This window comes from Larus michahellis, chromosome 14 (assembly GCF_964199755.1).
Source record: "Larus michahellis chromosome 14, bLarMic1.1, whole genome shotgun sequence".
NCBI lineage: Eukaryota > Metazoa > Chordata > Aves > Charadriiformes > Laridae > Larus > Larus michahellis.
The window spans coordinates 856,165-873,560 of NC_133909.1; the positions used below are offsets into that span (position 1 = coordinate 856,165).

General features: G+C 47.6%; 1 protein-coding gene across 5 annotated transcripts in view; it reads left to right on the forward strand.

Annotated features, from left to right (window-relative positions):
- MAP2K4 (mitogen-activated protein kinase kinase 4) overlaps nt 1-17,396 on the forward strand; it is a 106,519-nt gene that overhangs the window by 34,130 nt on the left and 54,993 nt on the right. For 2 of the 5 annotated variants that reach the window (XM_074607131.1, XM_074607130.1), the window contains exon 2: nt 3,676-3,778. The exons of 1 other annotated variant lie outside the window; for it this stretch is intronic. In XM_074607131.1, the coding sequence (XP_074463232.1) occupies nt 3,676-3,778 (103 nt within the window). Of the gene's footprint in view, nt 1-2,111; nt 3,216-3,675; nt 3,779-14,110; nt 15,007-17,396 lie in introns of those variants that run through there. 2 more of the 5 variants (XM_074607132.1, XM_074607133.1) reach the window with 2 other exon arrangements.

Below are 17,396 nucleotides of genomic sequence, written 5' to 3' on the forward strand. Positions count from 1 at the left end.
TTATGTATTAAGTTAGCAAAACCTTTAAAGGATGTTTAATTTACATACGATGGATATTTCTGCAGCACAGTTTAGGACAGTTTTGAACACACAACCTTGACGGCAATAGGGGCATTCGCAAATTTCAGAAGCAACGTTAACCCTGGACTTCTTAATTATAGCAGAATGGAGTGCTCTGAATTAAACCTTTGCATAGCAAAATCACCAGCAAAACTCTTGGGTGTAAAGAGGCCCTATTGTCTCCAGTCAGTTTTGAGTGAAGTTTCTGTAAGGAATAGGTGCTTGGAGCTGTCAGAAGTCTTTTTTGGAGTGAAACTCAAGACTCATAGACTCCATATTTGAAGTACTCAATTTTTTTGAAAGGCTGCTGAACTGGAGAAGACAGCTTGCTCTGACTCTCGTCAGGCTTCTAGTGCATTTTAGTGTGTTGTTTCATTTACAGTACGGGTGGCTTGCACTGAACAGCAACTCCCGGTATTCCTCAGGATGTTTCTCCCCTGTCGTGTTCCTTCTTCATAGGCTGAGCAAAAGCAAACCGTCCTGTTTGCCTTCCAGGGGCAGCTTATGCTTCTGTATTTGTTGGATTTGTAGAAAATCCAATAGTGGATCAATGTCATTGGAACTATTCTTAGAAACCTACTGAGGTAGAGATCAATAGGCTGACGTTTAACAGGGATAAAAAAATATTCTGTCACATTGTGAAAACAGGAGGAAATCTGCTGTATAAAGTTTGCAAGTAGTAAGAATAGGAGTAGGTTTTGAGAAGAGATTTTTTTGGTAGGAGTTTGTAGTTAACTGTGTCATTTTCAGTGTTGGGATACTTCAAAGACAAACGCTCTTCTAAGTTGTATAAATGTTGCTGTTAGAAAGGGAAAATCTTATGTCACTGTATCATTGCCCTTGAAAGAGGGAGAGTGTTTCAGGTAAGTGAATACAACAAAGCCAGAAGAGTGAGGGCTGCTGTAAATCCCTGGACCCAGTCCGAGAGCAGCGTTTATGCTGCGGTAGCAGGGCACGTGAGTGAGGGGCTCTATGACCCTTATCTGCAGGTACCTGCCAGGCCCCACCACCCACGCCTGTCCGCACAGCAGCGGGGAGGACCTGGGGAGAGCAGACGGGCCCGGGAAGGTTTCAGGCGTATGCACATGGCTGGTAAGTGTCTGCATCCCCTGGATCCTTGGCAGTCGTGAACTCGGTCTGGTTCTGCTCTGCGTAAGAAGGGAGATGCCCTCAGGGATGTGGTCAGAAGAGGTCTCGGAGGTCAGTCAGGCGACGGCGTGGTGTTGTGGCCGTGTGACAGGTTGTGCGCTTGCAGAGGGTCCTGCCAGGAAACGTTTGGCTCCTTGGTAGTGGCAGACCTGCCTGCAGCCATGCGCTTCGGACGAGCCCTGCAGAACTTCTTAGGAGACAGACATGAGATACAGATTGCTCTCCACCCTGGTATCGTTTGTGTTGTCTTTAAGTAGATTTTTACAGTGGGGGTGGTGAAACACTGGAACAGGTTGCCCAGAGAAGCTGTGGATGCCCTGTCATTGGCAGTGTTCAAAGTCAGGTTGGACGGGGCTTTGAGCAACCTGATCTAGTGAAAGATGTCCCTCTCCATGGCAGGGCTGTTGGACTAGAAGATCTTTGAAGGTCCCTTCCAACCAAAACCATTCTGTATTCTATGAATATTCCCGTTAGTCATGCAAACATCTTATCTTTCAGAACACTGCGGATGACTGACATCAAAGATGTGGAGGGGTGATAAGTTCTGCAGAAAATAATAGAATTGGTTTTACCACCTTTTTGGTTTTGTTAGCTCTTCCTTTGTTTCTGGGTCATTTATAAGGGTGAATTGATCTCTTTGACTTCTTTTAAGTGATTCTTCTGCATTGTGTTGGGCCCACGTGCTGTAAGAGCCTGAGCTTGGAAACTCTCACGACAAGAAAGACACTGAGGGGCTGGAGCGTGTCCAGAGAAGGGCAACGGAGCTGGTGAGGGCTCTGGAGCACAAGTCCTGTGAGGAGCTGCTGAGGGAGCTGGGGGTATTCAGCCTGGAGAAAAGGGGGCTGAGGGGAGACCTTCTCATTCTCTACAGCTCCCTGAAAGGAGGGGGTAGCTGAGGGGGGGGTCGGTCTCTTCTCTCAAGGAACAGGTGATGGGACAAGAGGAAATGGCCTCAAGTTGCGCCAGGGCAAGTTTAGGTTGGATGTTAGGAGAAATTTCTTCACCAAAAGGTCTGTCAAGCATTGGAACAGGCTGCCCAGGGAAGCGATTGAGTCTCCATCCCTGGAGGCATTTAAGAGATGTGTAGATGTGGTGCTGAGGGACATGGTTTGGTGCTGGACTTGGCCATGATAGGTTGATGGTTGGACTCGATGAACTTAAAGGTCCCTTTCTATGATTCTGTGATCCTTCTAATACTTCATGCCCTGAAATTGCTGTAAAGTACTTTGACTAGTAACTATTTTTTTTCTCTTTTTTGTTTTTATATTGGAGTTATCCAAAACGCCTCTTTGTGTAAGGTAGAGGAATGCTGCAGAGCAGGATGGTCCCTCCTGACTTTTCCCAGGAGGGCTGTGAGGTGGCTGGGAACACGACACCTGCTGTAGGGTGCAGGCAAAGGAAGGGTGTTGGAGAAATCCAGGTATTGGGCCAGGGTTGGGTGGCCGGTGCCTCCTGGGATGAGCAGCAGTGAGTCGTTAAGACATCGCTCAGGCAGGGGGAAGCCCAGGGGGGTTCAGTCGCAGGCTCCTGGGAAGGTGGGCTGGAAGAGGGCCCCTGTCTTGCTGTGTTTTGGTGGAGAGGAGCACAGGTTTCCTGTGGCTGAACAGAAACAAGACGGGGTCTTCTGCAGCCCAGTGGAAGGGCTGGGAAGGGCCATCTCCCTTCGTAGTCCCTGATCCTGCTGCTGCTTGAGCAGGTCATCTCAACTTCGATGAAAAATACACTGCCAGTGGCTGGAGCAGTGACCAGGACCACTTCCACCCTTCTGTTTATTTTCTTTTTCCCCATGTTTTCTCAGCTGGCTGCAAAGCAAAGCTTTCTCTCACCTGGTTGCCCCTCCGACCGGCTGAATTTTGCTCTCTGTTTGGTGTCCCACTTGGCAGAAGGGAGCGCACAGCACATCTCCTCCATCCTCGCTCAAGCCTGATTATCTCCAATTGCTGAGGAGGGTCAGGAACCCCGTCAGCCCTCCGAGAGTTGAGCTGTTACATAAAAGACATCTCAAGGTGCCCTTCCCCTCCCCAGCGCCGCCCACGCTGCGGCTGGTGGCGTGCCCAGGCTGCGCCGTGCAGGTCGGGCCCCTTTGCCACCACGGCTGCAGCTGAGCCTGCCAGCACGGGTCTGTTGAAAGGGGCGGTGGCATGCATGGAAGATGCTCAGGGCCCTGGTGTGGAGGTGCCCTGTACCCCTGGCAGCTGGTCCTGGTACTCCAGCTGTCACAGGAGGTGCTTGGGACACCTTGCTTTGGCGACTGACTTGGAATGAGATGGGGGAAGACCTTGGGGTGAGAGCTGACGCCGTTTCTCCATCCCTGTGTCCCTAACGCAAGCTATGATCTGCTAATGTTGTTGTGAAATGTTTTTTTCCTTTCCTTACGATATGTTTAACTTTTTTCCTATTTATTTCCAGATGCTCTTAGTATTTTGTTGCTGACAAAAAGTTTACTTTATGTTCGTTGTCTCCCAGGTAAACGCAAAGCGCTGAAGTTAAATTTTGCAAATCCACCTTTCAAGTCCACAGCAAGATTTACTCTAAACACTTCTGGAGTTCCTTTCCAAAATCCACACATGTGAGTATAAAGCCGAAGGCACAACTAGTGGAACAACTTTGAAATTATTTAGCCAACGTGCAGTGTTATTTTAAATGCAATTTAAAATAATCAAGTTATTTGTAGGTCAGTCAAATCTGTCACTGTAAAAGGATTTTTTGGTTTGGTTTTGTTTGTGCTTATTTTTTTTTCCCCAGAATTTAAAAAAAAAAAAGGTTAAATTTGGGATCTTTCTGTTTTTCACTGGAGCAATTGCCTTCCAGAATTGATTAAATTGAGATAAATTGTAGCTGCTAATTCAAAATACGCCTATAGTGAAGTTCCAGACCTATTCACTGTCATTTCCCTGTCTTTTTATTCAGTGCTTATTACTTTTTGTTAGAGAGAAGTTCTTGTTTCTGTGTTACCTGTGAAGGATATAACTGTGCTAGATTATTATTTTTTTTTTCCAGCACTAAAATAAACAAAGGTTTGAGGGTTGTCGTTCTACCACCATAGAGATGTCAGGGAGTTACGCAGTGGTTAGCTCTCACTGAGTTTCCCAGACAGCTACAGGATATCCTTATCCAAAGTCTGAATGCAGGTGTGGCACAGAGCTGTTCCTGACGCTAGTGAACAACAGTAGTACATCGTCACAGAGAATATTAGCTTTGTATCCTCAGATCCACCAATCTAGAGGGATGGGTGACGCACCCACAGCCTGTACGTGTGGCAGAACGCAGGTAGCATGCCGACATGTCCCAGATTTTTCCTCTCTAAGTTCTCCAGCAGGTCTCAAGATTTTGTCAGTGGCAAGTCTCAGAAACTGCACCCGCAGCTCCCCCCGTGGCTGGGACTCTGCGGGGCGTCCCTGGTTTTTGGCTGCTTCTGCTCGGCTCTGCATGTCGCTGCCTCTCTCCTTGAGCTCAGTGCCTTCTGCTTCACCAGGATGCACCCTCCGGGGTTCATTCCTGTTTCTGGGAGCTTCTTTATGCTGGGGATTTTCAAGCAAGCTTTTATGGAATTAGAAATATGTTTCTGATGAGTTATCAACAGTAATTACAGCATCTAGAAATTTTAGAGAGTACTTCAGACGATTCTTCTTACCACCCCAAGTGACCTTTCCAGTGAGTCCTTCTCTCTCCTTCTCTCTCTTTTCCTATCTGAAATAGAGTATTCTCACTGGTTGTAGAGCTAGTGTTTATATATTCACTTTTTGTATCTCTCCCTCAACATCATCAAACCCTTATAACAATTTTCTGGAGAACCCCATCTGGGACTCTTTCCTCTCTCAAACCTCCCCATGTCCATTAAGTAAAGGACCTAAGCCTCAGATAACGAGTTCCCACCGTCAGCCATCTGTAGGGATTTGACTTTTCTGTGTTTAGCACATGGATTTCTCTCTCAGGTTCACTGGAAGTCACAGCGGCTCCTGTATAGCACAGAAGAGCTTTCGTTGCTAGTCAGTGACATCGTAAGGTTCATGTTTGTGCAGGTGACTGTCAGCATTGTCCATTAAGACAGTGCTTCTCTGTCTCTGTGGGAGTTGCAGTTGTTGGCAGGGGTGGGCTGGTTAATGGTATAACTGGTTCTGAAGGCTTCGAAGTGGTTTGGGTTGGATGAGATAGCTGTTCAGGTGTCAAAAATGATGGTAATGTGTCTGTGCTAGAGCTTCCTTAGGAGGCTACAAGCTGTAATAGCCGTTTCTGTTTGACAGAGGTGGATGCTGTTGGTTGGATTGCGTTCTCTGTGTTGAGGCTCACTAAGCTTGGATACGTCCTCACGTCCTTTGTCTTGTCCGTAGTGGATGCGATGCTGTTCCTCAAAAGCAACGTTCACATCTCCTGGTTGCACGCTTCTCTCGAGTGTTTGTCTTGCGGCTGGTGCATCGCAGGGATGTCTCTGCATCTCCTGCCTGCTTCCCAGAGAGGCTGGAATGTTTTTTCCTCTGTTGTCTAGAAACGTTTCTAGATTTCTGATTTGAATTGGATATTCCAGACCTCCTGGACCGGGTGCAAGGTTCCCGATGCAAGGCATGTTTCTGTTCACTGAATTGCTTTTCTTCCCCAGCCTGATGGAGCGGAGTGGCCTCGGTGCCCTCCCGAGATGAGTGCTGGCTCGGCGCTGGGGATTTCCCTGTGCAGACCCTGTTGGTCCAGATGGGTGGATCTGAAGATACAGAGAGGTCAATTTCTCATACGAAATTTGGGTTTCTGTGACTTGGATCCACCGATCTGGAGGTGTCCTGTTGCTCCTCCCTCCAGGAGGACAGAAGGTCCTGTCAAGTGCCCATTGCCTGTGCCGAGCAATGGCTGGGGCTCAAGAGGAGGCAGCCAGCAGTGTCCTGCAGCTGCTACGAGGTGTAATTTGCCTATTAGCTGTATTTTGCTTGATTAACAGGTTTTGGTCGGGGAACTGATCAGTCTGGATTGGTGGATGTTCAGGTAAGAGTGTAGTTTCTTGCTGTGTAGACAGAAAGCAAAGGAGCAAATGGGGCTCCCTGTGCCCGTGCGTGTGTTGGGAGGGAAGAAACCTCCATGTAACCTGCACCACCGGAGCAGAGGCACCGTCGGTGAGGAGGAACAGCACATTGTGCCAGAGGCGGCCTTGGAAATTTCAGGCTATTGTGTTTAGCCCTGTTACTCCTCAGTGCTGAGGCTCCGTACCCTGGTAAAATGGGTGTGGACCCTGCACGAACCATCAAGGTGCGATTCAGCTTTCTTTTTAGGGTTTGTTTCTCAGTCTGAGTGGTCTCAGTAGTGTTCGAAAAGAAGTTGGGGGAAACCATTTTGGGAATCCCTGTAAGCCAGGGGTGGAGTTTAGCTCCTGTGGGCAGGGGTGACGCACATGCAGGCTAGAGGGGACGCAGCGTGGTTTCCACAAGGAGGTTTCCCAGATGATCTGTGCGCAATTTCTGACTCCAGTCATTCACGCTGTTTCCCTGGTTTTAACGGCGTGTTACCTGGAGGCATCATTTCAAGGGCCATGGAATCCCAATTGCAAAACATGACATTACTAAGACTCTGACCAGTGCTTCCCAGTTGCCTTACATCCCATGGCACAGAATGCCCTCTGTAGCCCGGCAGACGTCACGCTCACTGTGCTCCTGCCCGGAGCCTGTTTCCAGAGCTTCGCTGCTCTCATGAGTAGAGGCTTTTTATAATACATAGGCTGTGCCCTGGAATACTATTTCCAGGGAGAGAAAGCACAGATTAACGCTACAGAATATAGGAAGTTGGGACGTGGGTTCCCAGATCTTTTTCCTGTTCCCCCTTGTGTTTTCTTTCCCATCTGCAGAGGTTCTGAGCCATGTCTTATGGTTTGGATCTCAGGCTGGGGCTGTGTCCCTCCAGGATGTATGAGTGTGCTGCCGGGGCTGCGCAGGGACGGCAGGAGGTGGGTGCCAGGGCAAGATACAGAGCAACACGCAAGAACATGAGACCACGTGCAGGAGCAGGAGGAGCCATTGACTGGTTGGGACCTTTGAGCTTTGCTGTGCCATCTCTGCGATGGCCATGGAGCTGAGAGCTGGTGAGGACTGCGGTGGCTGAGTGGCAACGGGGTGGCATGGCCCTGCTGCTCCTGCCCCGTTCCTGCCCAGCCCACAGCACCCCCTGCCCAGGACGCCTCTTCCCCCTTGCCAGTATGTCCACTACCAGCTGCGTTGGGATGTCTTGAAGGAGGAGGTCATCTTTGTCATGGATGACCAGAAAACCAAGTGAGGAGACTAGCAGAGCAGAGGCTACAGCTGCTCAGACTGGAGCCAGTGGCAAAACGTCTTATGTCTCTAGTGCTGCTAGGGTTTTGCCTTAAATATTTTTTGAATTAGAACATGTGTTAAAACCAGGGGGCTTTGAAGTGACCTTTAGATAGGAGACTGACTCAGGATAGCTTTGAATGAGATCAGAATCTAGAGGTACTTTTCTCGTTGCTGGTATTTGGGCTCTGGCTCCCTGAAGGCTGCCCTCCTGGTGATGCTGAGGCCTGAGACGTCCCTTATGGCAACTGAAAGGCACCGTGGGTGGCTTTCCTGCACGGATCCTGTGGGGCAGGTGGGCAGAGCCCCGGCATGACCTGTTGAGTAGCAGGGAGCGAGGCAGGGGCTTGGAAGGAAGGTCCGTTCTGGTTCTGCGACTGATGGAGCTATGGAGGATGTGCATCTCGTTCAGTTCTGCTGAGCCCGCTGCCGCCAAATCTACTTTATAAGTGCAGAGAGAGATGTTGTCTAGTTACGGCGTACAACGCAGCCTGCCTGTAGACAGCGATGCACGTTATTTGCACGTGACCTGTACAGGGTAAAGGCAGAATAGAGCCTGAATTACAGAGAGTAGTTGTAGGGTAAAATTCTTACTTCAAAGGATGCAGTCTGGAGAAGTTGTGTCTTCCTGGCAGCTGATGCCCCACTCCAGGGAAGCTCGCGCCTGCTCATGGTCAGCAAGGCTGTGTGCGATCGCTGAGCTCTGTGGGCTGGCTGACAGGGCAGGCTGAGGAGAGCTGTCAGTTGAGACCATGGTTCTCATTAGTTCAGACTCTATTTCTGACTTAGACCAGATTAACGAATGCTGACTTTGTTGTCCCTGCAGCAGACATTGCAGAGGGTGGAGGGCACAAGCCACGGTTAGGGTGAGCTCTTAAACTTCCAAGCCGCTGTTTTTCAATTGCTGTTTCCAACCGACTGAAAAGCATCCCACCTTTTACCTCATCTATTCCGTGTCCAAGTAGGATTTAGGTCACAAACAAAATTAGATTACTCAATTATCTATGTGTAAGCTCTGCGGAGCTACTTGCAGCTGGTGGCCTTTGCTGAAAGGCCAAATAACACCAACGCGGGAACGACACGGTAAGATGTGCTGGTGTAGCGCGGCAGGTTTGCCTGGCAGCTGCCTGTGGTGTGCTGGCCGTCGCTGGCGTCCATTGAACCAAGTTGTTCAGTTTGCTGTAGGTGAATTCTGTTTGGCGTCAGGTTCGCAGCACGGTGCTGCTTGAGTATCCTGTCAGAGGTGCCACCTCTCTAGAACTTGAACACCAGAGCATTGCGGTCTCATCTGGAAAGGTGACAAAATGAAATGACGCCTTCTAATGTTGACAAGCCCAGCTTCTGAACTGTCTCGTGGGCTGTTGGACTCTGTGGAGTCCTTGTAGCATGTGAGCATATTCGTGGATTCATTGTGAATTAAGCTTCCAGAGGTGCCCCGTGTGGACCACCTTCTCCTCGTGACACTTGGGAGAGTCACACGCTTTCCAGAGAGACGCCTCAAGAGTGTGTTGGCAAATGTTTGTTCAATAGACCTTTGGGGTTGGATTCCTCAAATGGAGCCCCAGTTGCACGTCAGACTCCGTTCCTTCCTTTTTTTCTGTATCGTTCAGGGACTGTCTTTATTCCTGAAAAGTATTTTTCGGGCTGTCCCAAAGTCTCTCTCAAGCGTCTACTTCTGTTTTAATCGCCTCTTACACTTTTCCAAACCTTTCTGGCACGTGGTGTCAGGCTCTCTGGCTGCATAGCCTGCAGCTGGCTGAGTTCGTCGGGAAATAACCTGTGAGAGTTACTACCATTTGTCTAACAAATATTAAAAATGAAAGTGGAATATTCTAAATTGGCATGTTCACAATAACTTGTGTGAATTGCCCTGTAAATACTTCTCTCTCTGTTCCCCATTTCTACCACAGTCATTTTTACATCTTTATTGTTACTGATTTCTGCTACCTTTCTCCGCACTATAGCTTCCCGTCGCAGGGTGGGATGCCCGGATGCCTGAGAGATAGGTTGCGGTGTAAAAGGTACCAGTTAAGAATTTGAATTCTTTTCCTGTGACTGGTCTTCAGCGTTTCCCGAAAGTTGCGGTACCTGAATGTAATCACTGGGAAACTTGCTTGTATTCTCAAGAAAGCGCAAGTGAAATGGATACCTCCAAGGACTCAGCAAATACATTTAAACGTTTGAGTGAGTCTATGGAAAACAGGTTTTCACTTTTAATACAAATATCGCTGTAGTTTAAGTGCTAGAGCAGTGTTTCTTAAACATTGGGTTTTTTTCAGGCATTTTCTTGAGAAATTGAGGAGCGTTGTCTTGCCTTTTAACCTTCCTGTTTCTTCCAGAAGTTTACAAGTTTGTTTGGCCAGTGATTTCTGTGGCCTAGATGACAACGAGGTGATACGGCACGTAAAACACCCATGCTCGGTATCTCAGACTTCAAGTAGCTCGCCCCTTCAGAGAGGGTGCTGCCAAAGTTAGTGTGAGATTTTGCCTGAACGTGCTGCATTGAGGTCTTTTTTTCTTTTTTTTGTTCTCTTTTTTTTCCACTTCTAAGTTTCAGTATTTCTCTAAGATGCTAATCCTTCTCTGCAGAGGAGCTTTTTGGTGTCTGCTGCTTCCCAAATAAATTTCTTTAGCAAATTCCATGTCCCTTGGAGCATCTCTGCCTTAGTAGGACTGTTCTGTTCTTTCTGCAAGGGTTTTGATATCTCAGCACTCTGCTTCTGAATTTAGGCCTGGAACCAAAATTTGGAGCTTGTGTATCTCCATTAAGCTAATTGACGTTGATTTTTCAGAGGTGCTTAACACCTAGCTTCTTGCCACGCTGTTGGCACTTGGTCTCCTCAGAACTTCTGGAAACCTAATCACCTACATTTGGGTGTCTAAATCAACTACAGCCCAACGTTACATACTAATCTGGCCCCTGTGGGTTCCAAGTGCTTCACACATGCTGAGTGATTGAGCTTTGCAAACCTAAAGGGTTGCACAAAACTCTGTGTTCCCCGTTTTGCAGATGGGAAGCTGGGGCGTGCTGTGATTTGGAAGAGGCAAAGGTTAGGCCAGGAACTTGTGATGGGGCAGGGAGTTCAGCGGGGATCTCCTGACAACCAGTGCTCTGCAGGTTGGCTCTGTTACGTGTCCCGTTGACAGCGCAGTTGGGGGCTGTTGGCCGGGCTCTCGGACGCACACAGCCATGGTCAGAGCTGCTTTTCTGGGAGCAGCGTTGTGACTGTGCAGCCACGATCCCCTCGGTGCGCTCTGTGGTGTGAAACACGTCCCCTTTCTGCTGCACGAGGGGAGGCCCGTGCCTTCCGTGGTGGGGAGGAGCAGCCCATGGGTAAGAGGCTGCGAGAAGATGGCGGCAGTGGCCTTCCAAAGCACCACGACCTGGTGCGTCCTGCCCAGCAGGGGCAGCAGCCGGGGTGGTGGGAGCGGAGGAAGGGCCCGGGGGGCAGTGGGGGGATATCTGGAGGCTGCCGCACCTGCTCGGATCCGCCCCGGGGCAGCCCTGCCTTTGCGGGCCCGTCCTCGGTCACGCCTGCGCCCTGACAGTTGGTGTGACGGAGAGAAAAAAGACTTCACGGAGGGGTTCAAAATAACAATTTATTTGGACTTCACTCACAGGTCCCATGCGCCACTATTGCAAGTTCTTATGGATACAATGGAAGAATGCACTATTGCAATTTAAGGGGAAAAGAACAAAACAATTCACAGAATACGCTATTATCACCTAACAAGTGATCCCGAAAAGTAACAACACAAACCGCCAGCGCTAGATATGAATACCTTAACGAATGCACAAATCACGATCTAGAGCATGCTAGACATCATACGTACGTTATTAAATCACTTACCCTCTCTCTCTCAGGTAAGGCCCCTCAATCCCGGGAAGTTTCCTTGCACGGCAAGGGGGGGCCAAATCTCCTACAGGCCATCTGTATCTTTGGAAGATTCCCCCTTTTTCTCCCCAAAACTTTGGACTTAAATATCCTTTTTCGGGACTGTGTTTGAATGGATTACACTATCTGGGATGGTTTGATGGCCCCTCAGACAGCAATGTTTATTTTGTGATGTCTGGACTCACACTCACTGAATAGTGGTGGGACTTGACTCGGGGCGTTTTGTTTGTTAAAGGCACCGTTTGGGTTTCAGTTCTGGTTTCAGTTCTTATTATAATGCAGTGTTGTGACCACCCCGGGGCTGAGACATTTCCACAGCTCCCCCCAGGTTATCCCTGCATAGATAGGGATCCATAAGCGTCTGCCAAGGCGAGATGGAGCTGAGTCGAATGACAGCTCCCTGCATCACACCTTTTGTGTTCTGAAACCATTTTAGCCAGTTGCTCCCATTCAGTTAGCACATAGATGTCTGAGACACACCGAGGTGGGAATTTGCAACATTTCCTAATTCCAGGCATGATGTCTGGTGGCCATGGCGCCTCCTCAGGCCTGCTTTCACCAGCACAAAGGGGCAGAGGCAGAGCTTCTGTCCCGTGTTGCCTGTGAAGGTGTTTTTAGCGATGCTGTCCATGGGTTTCCTTCAGCAGGTACACCGAGATGGTGTTTGAGGAGGGTCTCTGAAGAGCAGCAGTTTTGGGTTGACTACCGTATCTTTTTCTGCTGAGCTGAATGGTGCGTGGAGGGAGGTGAAGCATTCTGGTTTGGTGGAAATTGGAAAACTAACAGGCAGAGCAAAAAGATGGAAATGTTCATTTTCAAATTGAACCCGACTTCATTTGCCGTCAAACCTGCTTCAGTGTGGCTGCATGTCGGCCCACAGAGAGGCGGTACAGAAGAGCAAATCTGGGTGATGTCTCCCTTGGATGGAAGTGTCCTGTAGACTTTCCTTCTAGTACCTGCCTTTTAGTGAGATATGCTGCCTACCCTTTGTCTAGTAACATGGGTCCATGGGTGACCTGTGACTGGCCAGATCCTTCCCTGAGACACACAAGTTGGGAGTCATCATCCTTGATTCCATCCATGCTCATGGCAAAAGCCAGGTGCCTGCAGCCTGCTGAGGACCAAGCTCCTGCTTTGGAGGTACCTGTCACGCGCCACGACCTGGAGAAGAGCCAGGTGGTGACTGTGTTTCTTGCTTAGTCAGCTTGATTTAAAAAGCCCGGGTTTATAAACCTGACTAGAGGTCAACACTTCGGTAATAATTTGTGCAGTCTAATGAGGAAGATGGTTTGGGAAATGTCTGTTGTCCTGACCACTGGAGAGTTGGAATCTCCCCCCAGCGTTTGTGAGCTTGGGAAGGGAGTGTGCTGGCTCCGTTTGAGGTGGGGGCCGGTGCTGCCGCTGTTTGAAAGCGCTTCAAGGTTTCAGATGGTAGGGAGGGCTTGATGTCATTTAAGAATTTTGGGTTTATTTAATTCTGCTGCTTGTGTCCTGGTGGTCCCGAGGCGGCGCTGAGTCTGGCAGGAGCAGAGCTGTCGTGTTAGTGTTCAGTAGACCCTGGGGATTCCTGAGTTACAGCCCTCACCGCGCATCAGGACAGGCTCATTCGGTCCTGGCATAGCTGCGTAATTCACACGAAAATGTAACTACTGCAATGCTTATTTAAGAGAAGTGAAAGTAGGTCAAGTAGTTTCAGAGTCAGTATCAGCTCCTCTATTTTTCCCCCACACCGTTGTAATAGCAGAAGCATGATTTTTCTCTCCTTTTTCCCTTTCCATTATTTCTAGGTGCTGCATTCCCTAGCAAGGACAACAGTGTGCATGCTTGTATGCATCTGGTTGTAAATCTTGGTGTGTGGAGACTTTAAAAGCATTCAGGACACCAAAATACCCATATCTTCTCTGGAGGGTTAGAGAGAAAATGGGAGACCACAGCTCCATTCATGCTGGACTTTTCAATAACGTTTGAATCTGTTGGTGTATTTTTCAGAGTATTTTAAGACCCATGTGTCTGTGCTTTACCATTTTGTCTGGTAAATTTTCTTAAGTCCTTCTAAAACTTACACTTCATGCTTTATAGAGAAAGTCTAATGTGTTGCCATCTCTGAGCCTTCAAACGGTCTGATTATCTATGTTCAACAGTAACTTTTTGTGGTTGAGAAGTGGAGGGGAGATCCAGAATGGGAGCTGGTAGTTGCCAACATTTTTTCCCTTCTTTCCTCCAGCGATGATCTTTGGGACTTGAGCTTTTTGATCAAAAATGTCCTATGGCACCTGTGTGTTATCTGTGTCCCAAAGTGCCCCTGGGATCTGTTGGGCTGTCCTGCCTAACATCAGAGGGGAAATCGAGCATCCCCGTATCCGAACTCACCGGTTTGTAAGGCATGCTCTGAAAACCTATCAGATGGTACAGATTTCGGTTAAAATTTATTCAGGGAGTGGGGGATGCTGTTGCATCTTTATCTCAGAGGCTGGACTGCCCTCATGGCCTTTCTCCTTTAGCTTCTTTCCTTCTAGACCCATGAATCTGGCTTTCTGAGCTAGGGATCGATCCAAGGTTGACAGGGGCAGTAGGTGTCCCATCCTGTATGTCTCAGGGTCTGCTCTCCTGGAACACGGATGAAGTGCTGAGGCTGCAGAGAGCCTGTATCCCCACCTTCCCGGGCAAATACAGTACCCGCTAGCTTAACGTGCAAAACTTGCTGGTGTTTGGAGAGGAAAATGGGATGAAGCAGATTATTATGATGTAATGTCTTTGGATATGCACATATGTATATAGTGCACACACAGAGGTTTCGTCTCTACTCTTTTTTTGGATAAATATATTGTTCAATGATTATTTACAAGTAAGAAAGCAGGACATTGCTTACACATTGATCTGAGTCAGTGCCTGCGCGTAGGAGTGGTCCGTGCTGGATGGCACCGATGATGTAGCTGGTTTCGTGGCTGTCGCTGTTGGACTCCAGTTAATCTGAGATGGTCAGTCACAGATTTTTTTTTTTTTTTTTTTTTGCCAGTTGTGTGACATACAGAAATGTCAGAAAGGATTTTATACGTGGACCACCACTATTCATATCTGTGATTTAAGTTGGACTCGAACCCTACATTTCCCCATGTGGACCTTGCAAACCACATTCCTGCAGGAAACCCTAATAAACAACTGCCATTGCTAGCTGCGGGAATAAATTTGCTCATTGCTATTCTGCATACTCGGGATCACACCGCATTTCTTCAGAGCAAGAGTACATCCTTTATCTCTTCAGACATTAATCACCACTTTGTAGTAAAATGTCGTGCATTTTTCCCTGGCTACAGAGAAGTGAGATGACTCTTCTGCTTTGTGGGTTCAAACTGAAGGGATCAGTCATCCCTTTTGTCTTCTGTACACATCAAGAAATGGAGAATAAAGAGAGGAGAGTGCGGATTTGGAGACTGCTTCGACCCCACAGGTCATCGTCAACAACTTTTGTTTCCATCCTTTGCATAAATGAGTGACTTGCAGCGTGTACCATGGAGGACAGCTGGACTGAATGAACAGGGTGCACCCAGGACAAACGGCTGCTGTGCAAAGAGTTCATGGAAAGGCCACCGTGGGTGGATTGGATGGGCGTGATGGAGGTGGGGGTTGGCCTGTGGGGCTGAATTGGTTTTGCCATTCTGGTTGTTTGAGGAACTGACTTCTCGAAAGATTAATTTGCTTCATGGTATATTTGTCAGTGAAAACTACAGACACCTGTGAGATTCAGGTGGATATTCTTGCCTCCTATCATGAAGGTCCCTACATTTTGAGAAACCTCAGAAAAGAGAGAGCAAATGGCCAAGCCCTAGTGTACAGTGGATTATGGCGACCCTAAATAGTCTTCTCTTTGAGCCTGTCTTGATTCCCTCCTTTGTAAAATATGCTTGGAGTAAATCTGGATGAGCAATTGGTCCTTCACGCCCAATGACACTGATACCTTTGCAGAGACAAGTGAGAATCAGTTGAAAGTTGATTGTTTCAAATATCTCTTGCTACAGCAGCGTGAAGGCTGTTGTCCTCTCTGAGGAGCATGGGGGCTTCTCTATAATCCAGCTGGGGTGTTTTTTTTGTCTCTCTGATGTTCTAGGTGGGTATTTCGTACTGGTGAAAGATGGGAAAGGTGATTCTCTGGAACCGTTGGCCTAACTCCTTACAGCAACCTTAATTTTCTGGAAGCATCTTTACAGAGCTTACAGAAAATTACCTCTTGGCCCCTGGAAGTCAGTGGAGAAGACTGAGCCCCACGCAGCCGTCTTGGAGGAGGCCAATGCTTAAAGTCTCACCACACTACTGGACTGTGGAGCACGGGGACGTTCAACAGGCGGTTGCTTTCAGTGACCTGTAGGAGTCTGATGTCTTAGATGTCTCTAAAATATGTCACATTTGGTCTATTTAGTCTTGGTAGAAACTCTCTTTTGGTCACCACATTTATGATAGCTGCATCTCTCTGAAAAAGCAATCTTTGTCTTGCAGTTAGGCGATTTCTTTGTCTCCCATCTGTCCTTGTCTGACACAGAAAGAAAAATACTGTCAGGTACGTCTTTGGCGCTGAATTTCAGATTAAGCCCTGTGATGCAGCCCCAAGGGTTTTTTCTTTAATCCCAAATAGAAAATAAATCCTGCAGGAGAAGTTGGAGAGCTTTTCGCTTTCCCAGACTAGGGTTGGAATTTTATGACATACAGACATTTAAACTAGAAAAATGGCTTGTTAGAGTAGTTGTAACAGAAGTGTTTCATGTAGTTGAAATAACAGTGCTCGTTATCTACCTCTCAAGTGTTTCCAGTACGGAGCTGAGCAAAACCGTAAGTTTACATTGCTGACCGTTTGTAGGTAGCTGCATTGGCCATTTCTACAAGTACTTGAGAGCTTGTTTCCCTGTGCTTAGCAGGAGCCCATCTCGCCTGAGCTACTTGAACCGTTCTGAGATAACAGGTCCTTGTGTTGGGAAAGGAGATTTCCAAAGCTGGACAGTCTGAGGGACTTGGACATCCAGAACCTGATTTCTGTTCTTGGAGAAGTTTCATAGTAGTAATAATTCTAATTAACCTTCTGTTTATCTGTTAGTCGCGTGTCTCTGAAGGTAATAAGAAAGGACATATTTGTTCAGGTCATGCAAACTTACTCGTGAGGAGAGAGGATAAGATGAATCAAGCCCACCTGGGAGAGACCACCAGTCCTAGATTGGTGGATTCAGGATGGAAGCTAGATTTTTTTAAAAAAAAATTTTTTCTTTAGTAATTTCTGCTTTAGAGACTGCAAGAAAACCAGCAGTGATGGTCCCTGTGCAGTGAGGAACCAGCACGTCACTAACACAGAGACATTTGGTTAGCAAGTTGAAAGCAATTATTCATGGTTCTAATCGCAGCAATAATACAATTGGAAATAGTAATTGCCATTGCTGTAAGAAAACAAATTGCTTACAATTTTGTATGTTAAAACACAGTTCAAATCATCAGACGCTGCATTGCTCCCAACGAGGGGAGGTTGTCTAGGCAAAATTTGGAAGGAAAATCTGTAGCTTACCCATTTCTTATGCTAAGCACTCCGTGGGTAGGTGACTAGCTGAGTATTGTGTTATACGTTATTGTGTCATGTGATAACAGCACCATCTTTTCCTGTCATTTTCACAACTTTTCCTGGCTGAAGTGATACACAAGCAACCCTGGGTAGTAATCACATTGTCCCGTTCAGTTTCAAAAGGAGAGAAGTGGACCTCATCCAGAAACTTTCCAGCAGGCTACAGTAAGCTTAACTGTCTGTTAGCCATTGTCAGATATTTTCCATACCCGCAAAAATGGCATCTATTAAAGTAATGGAATTTGTCTCAGAAATAGTGTCATTCCATGGGGTGATTTTTGTGTGATGATAATGATATTGCATCGCAGTATCATTTTGCAAACTATTTAGAGTGTACGTTCAGGTTCTTCTGTTGATTCTTACGGATGTGCTCGTGTCTCTGTTGCCTGTTCTTTCTCGCGTAGGTGCCCA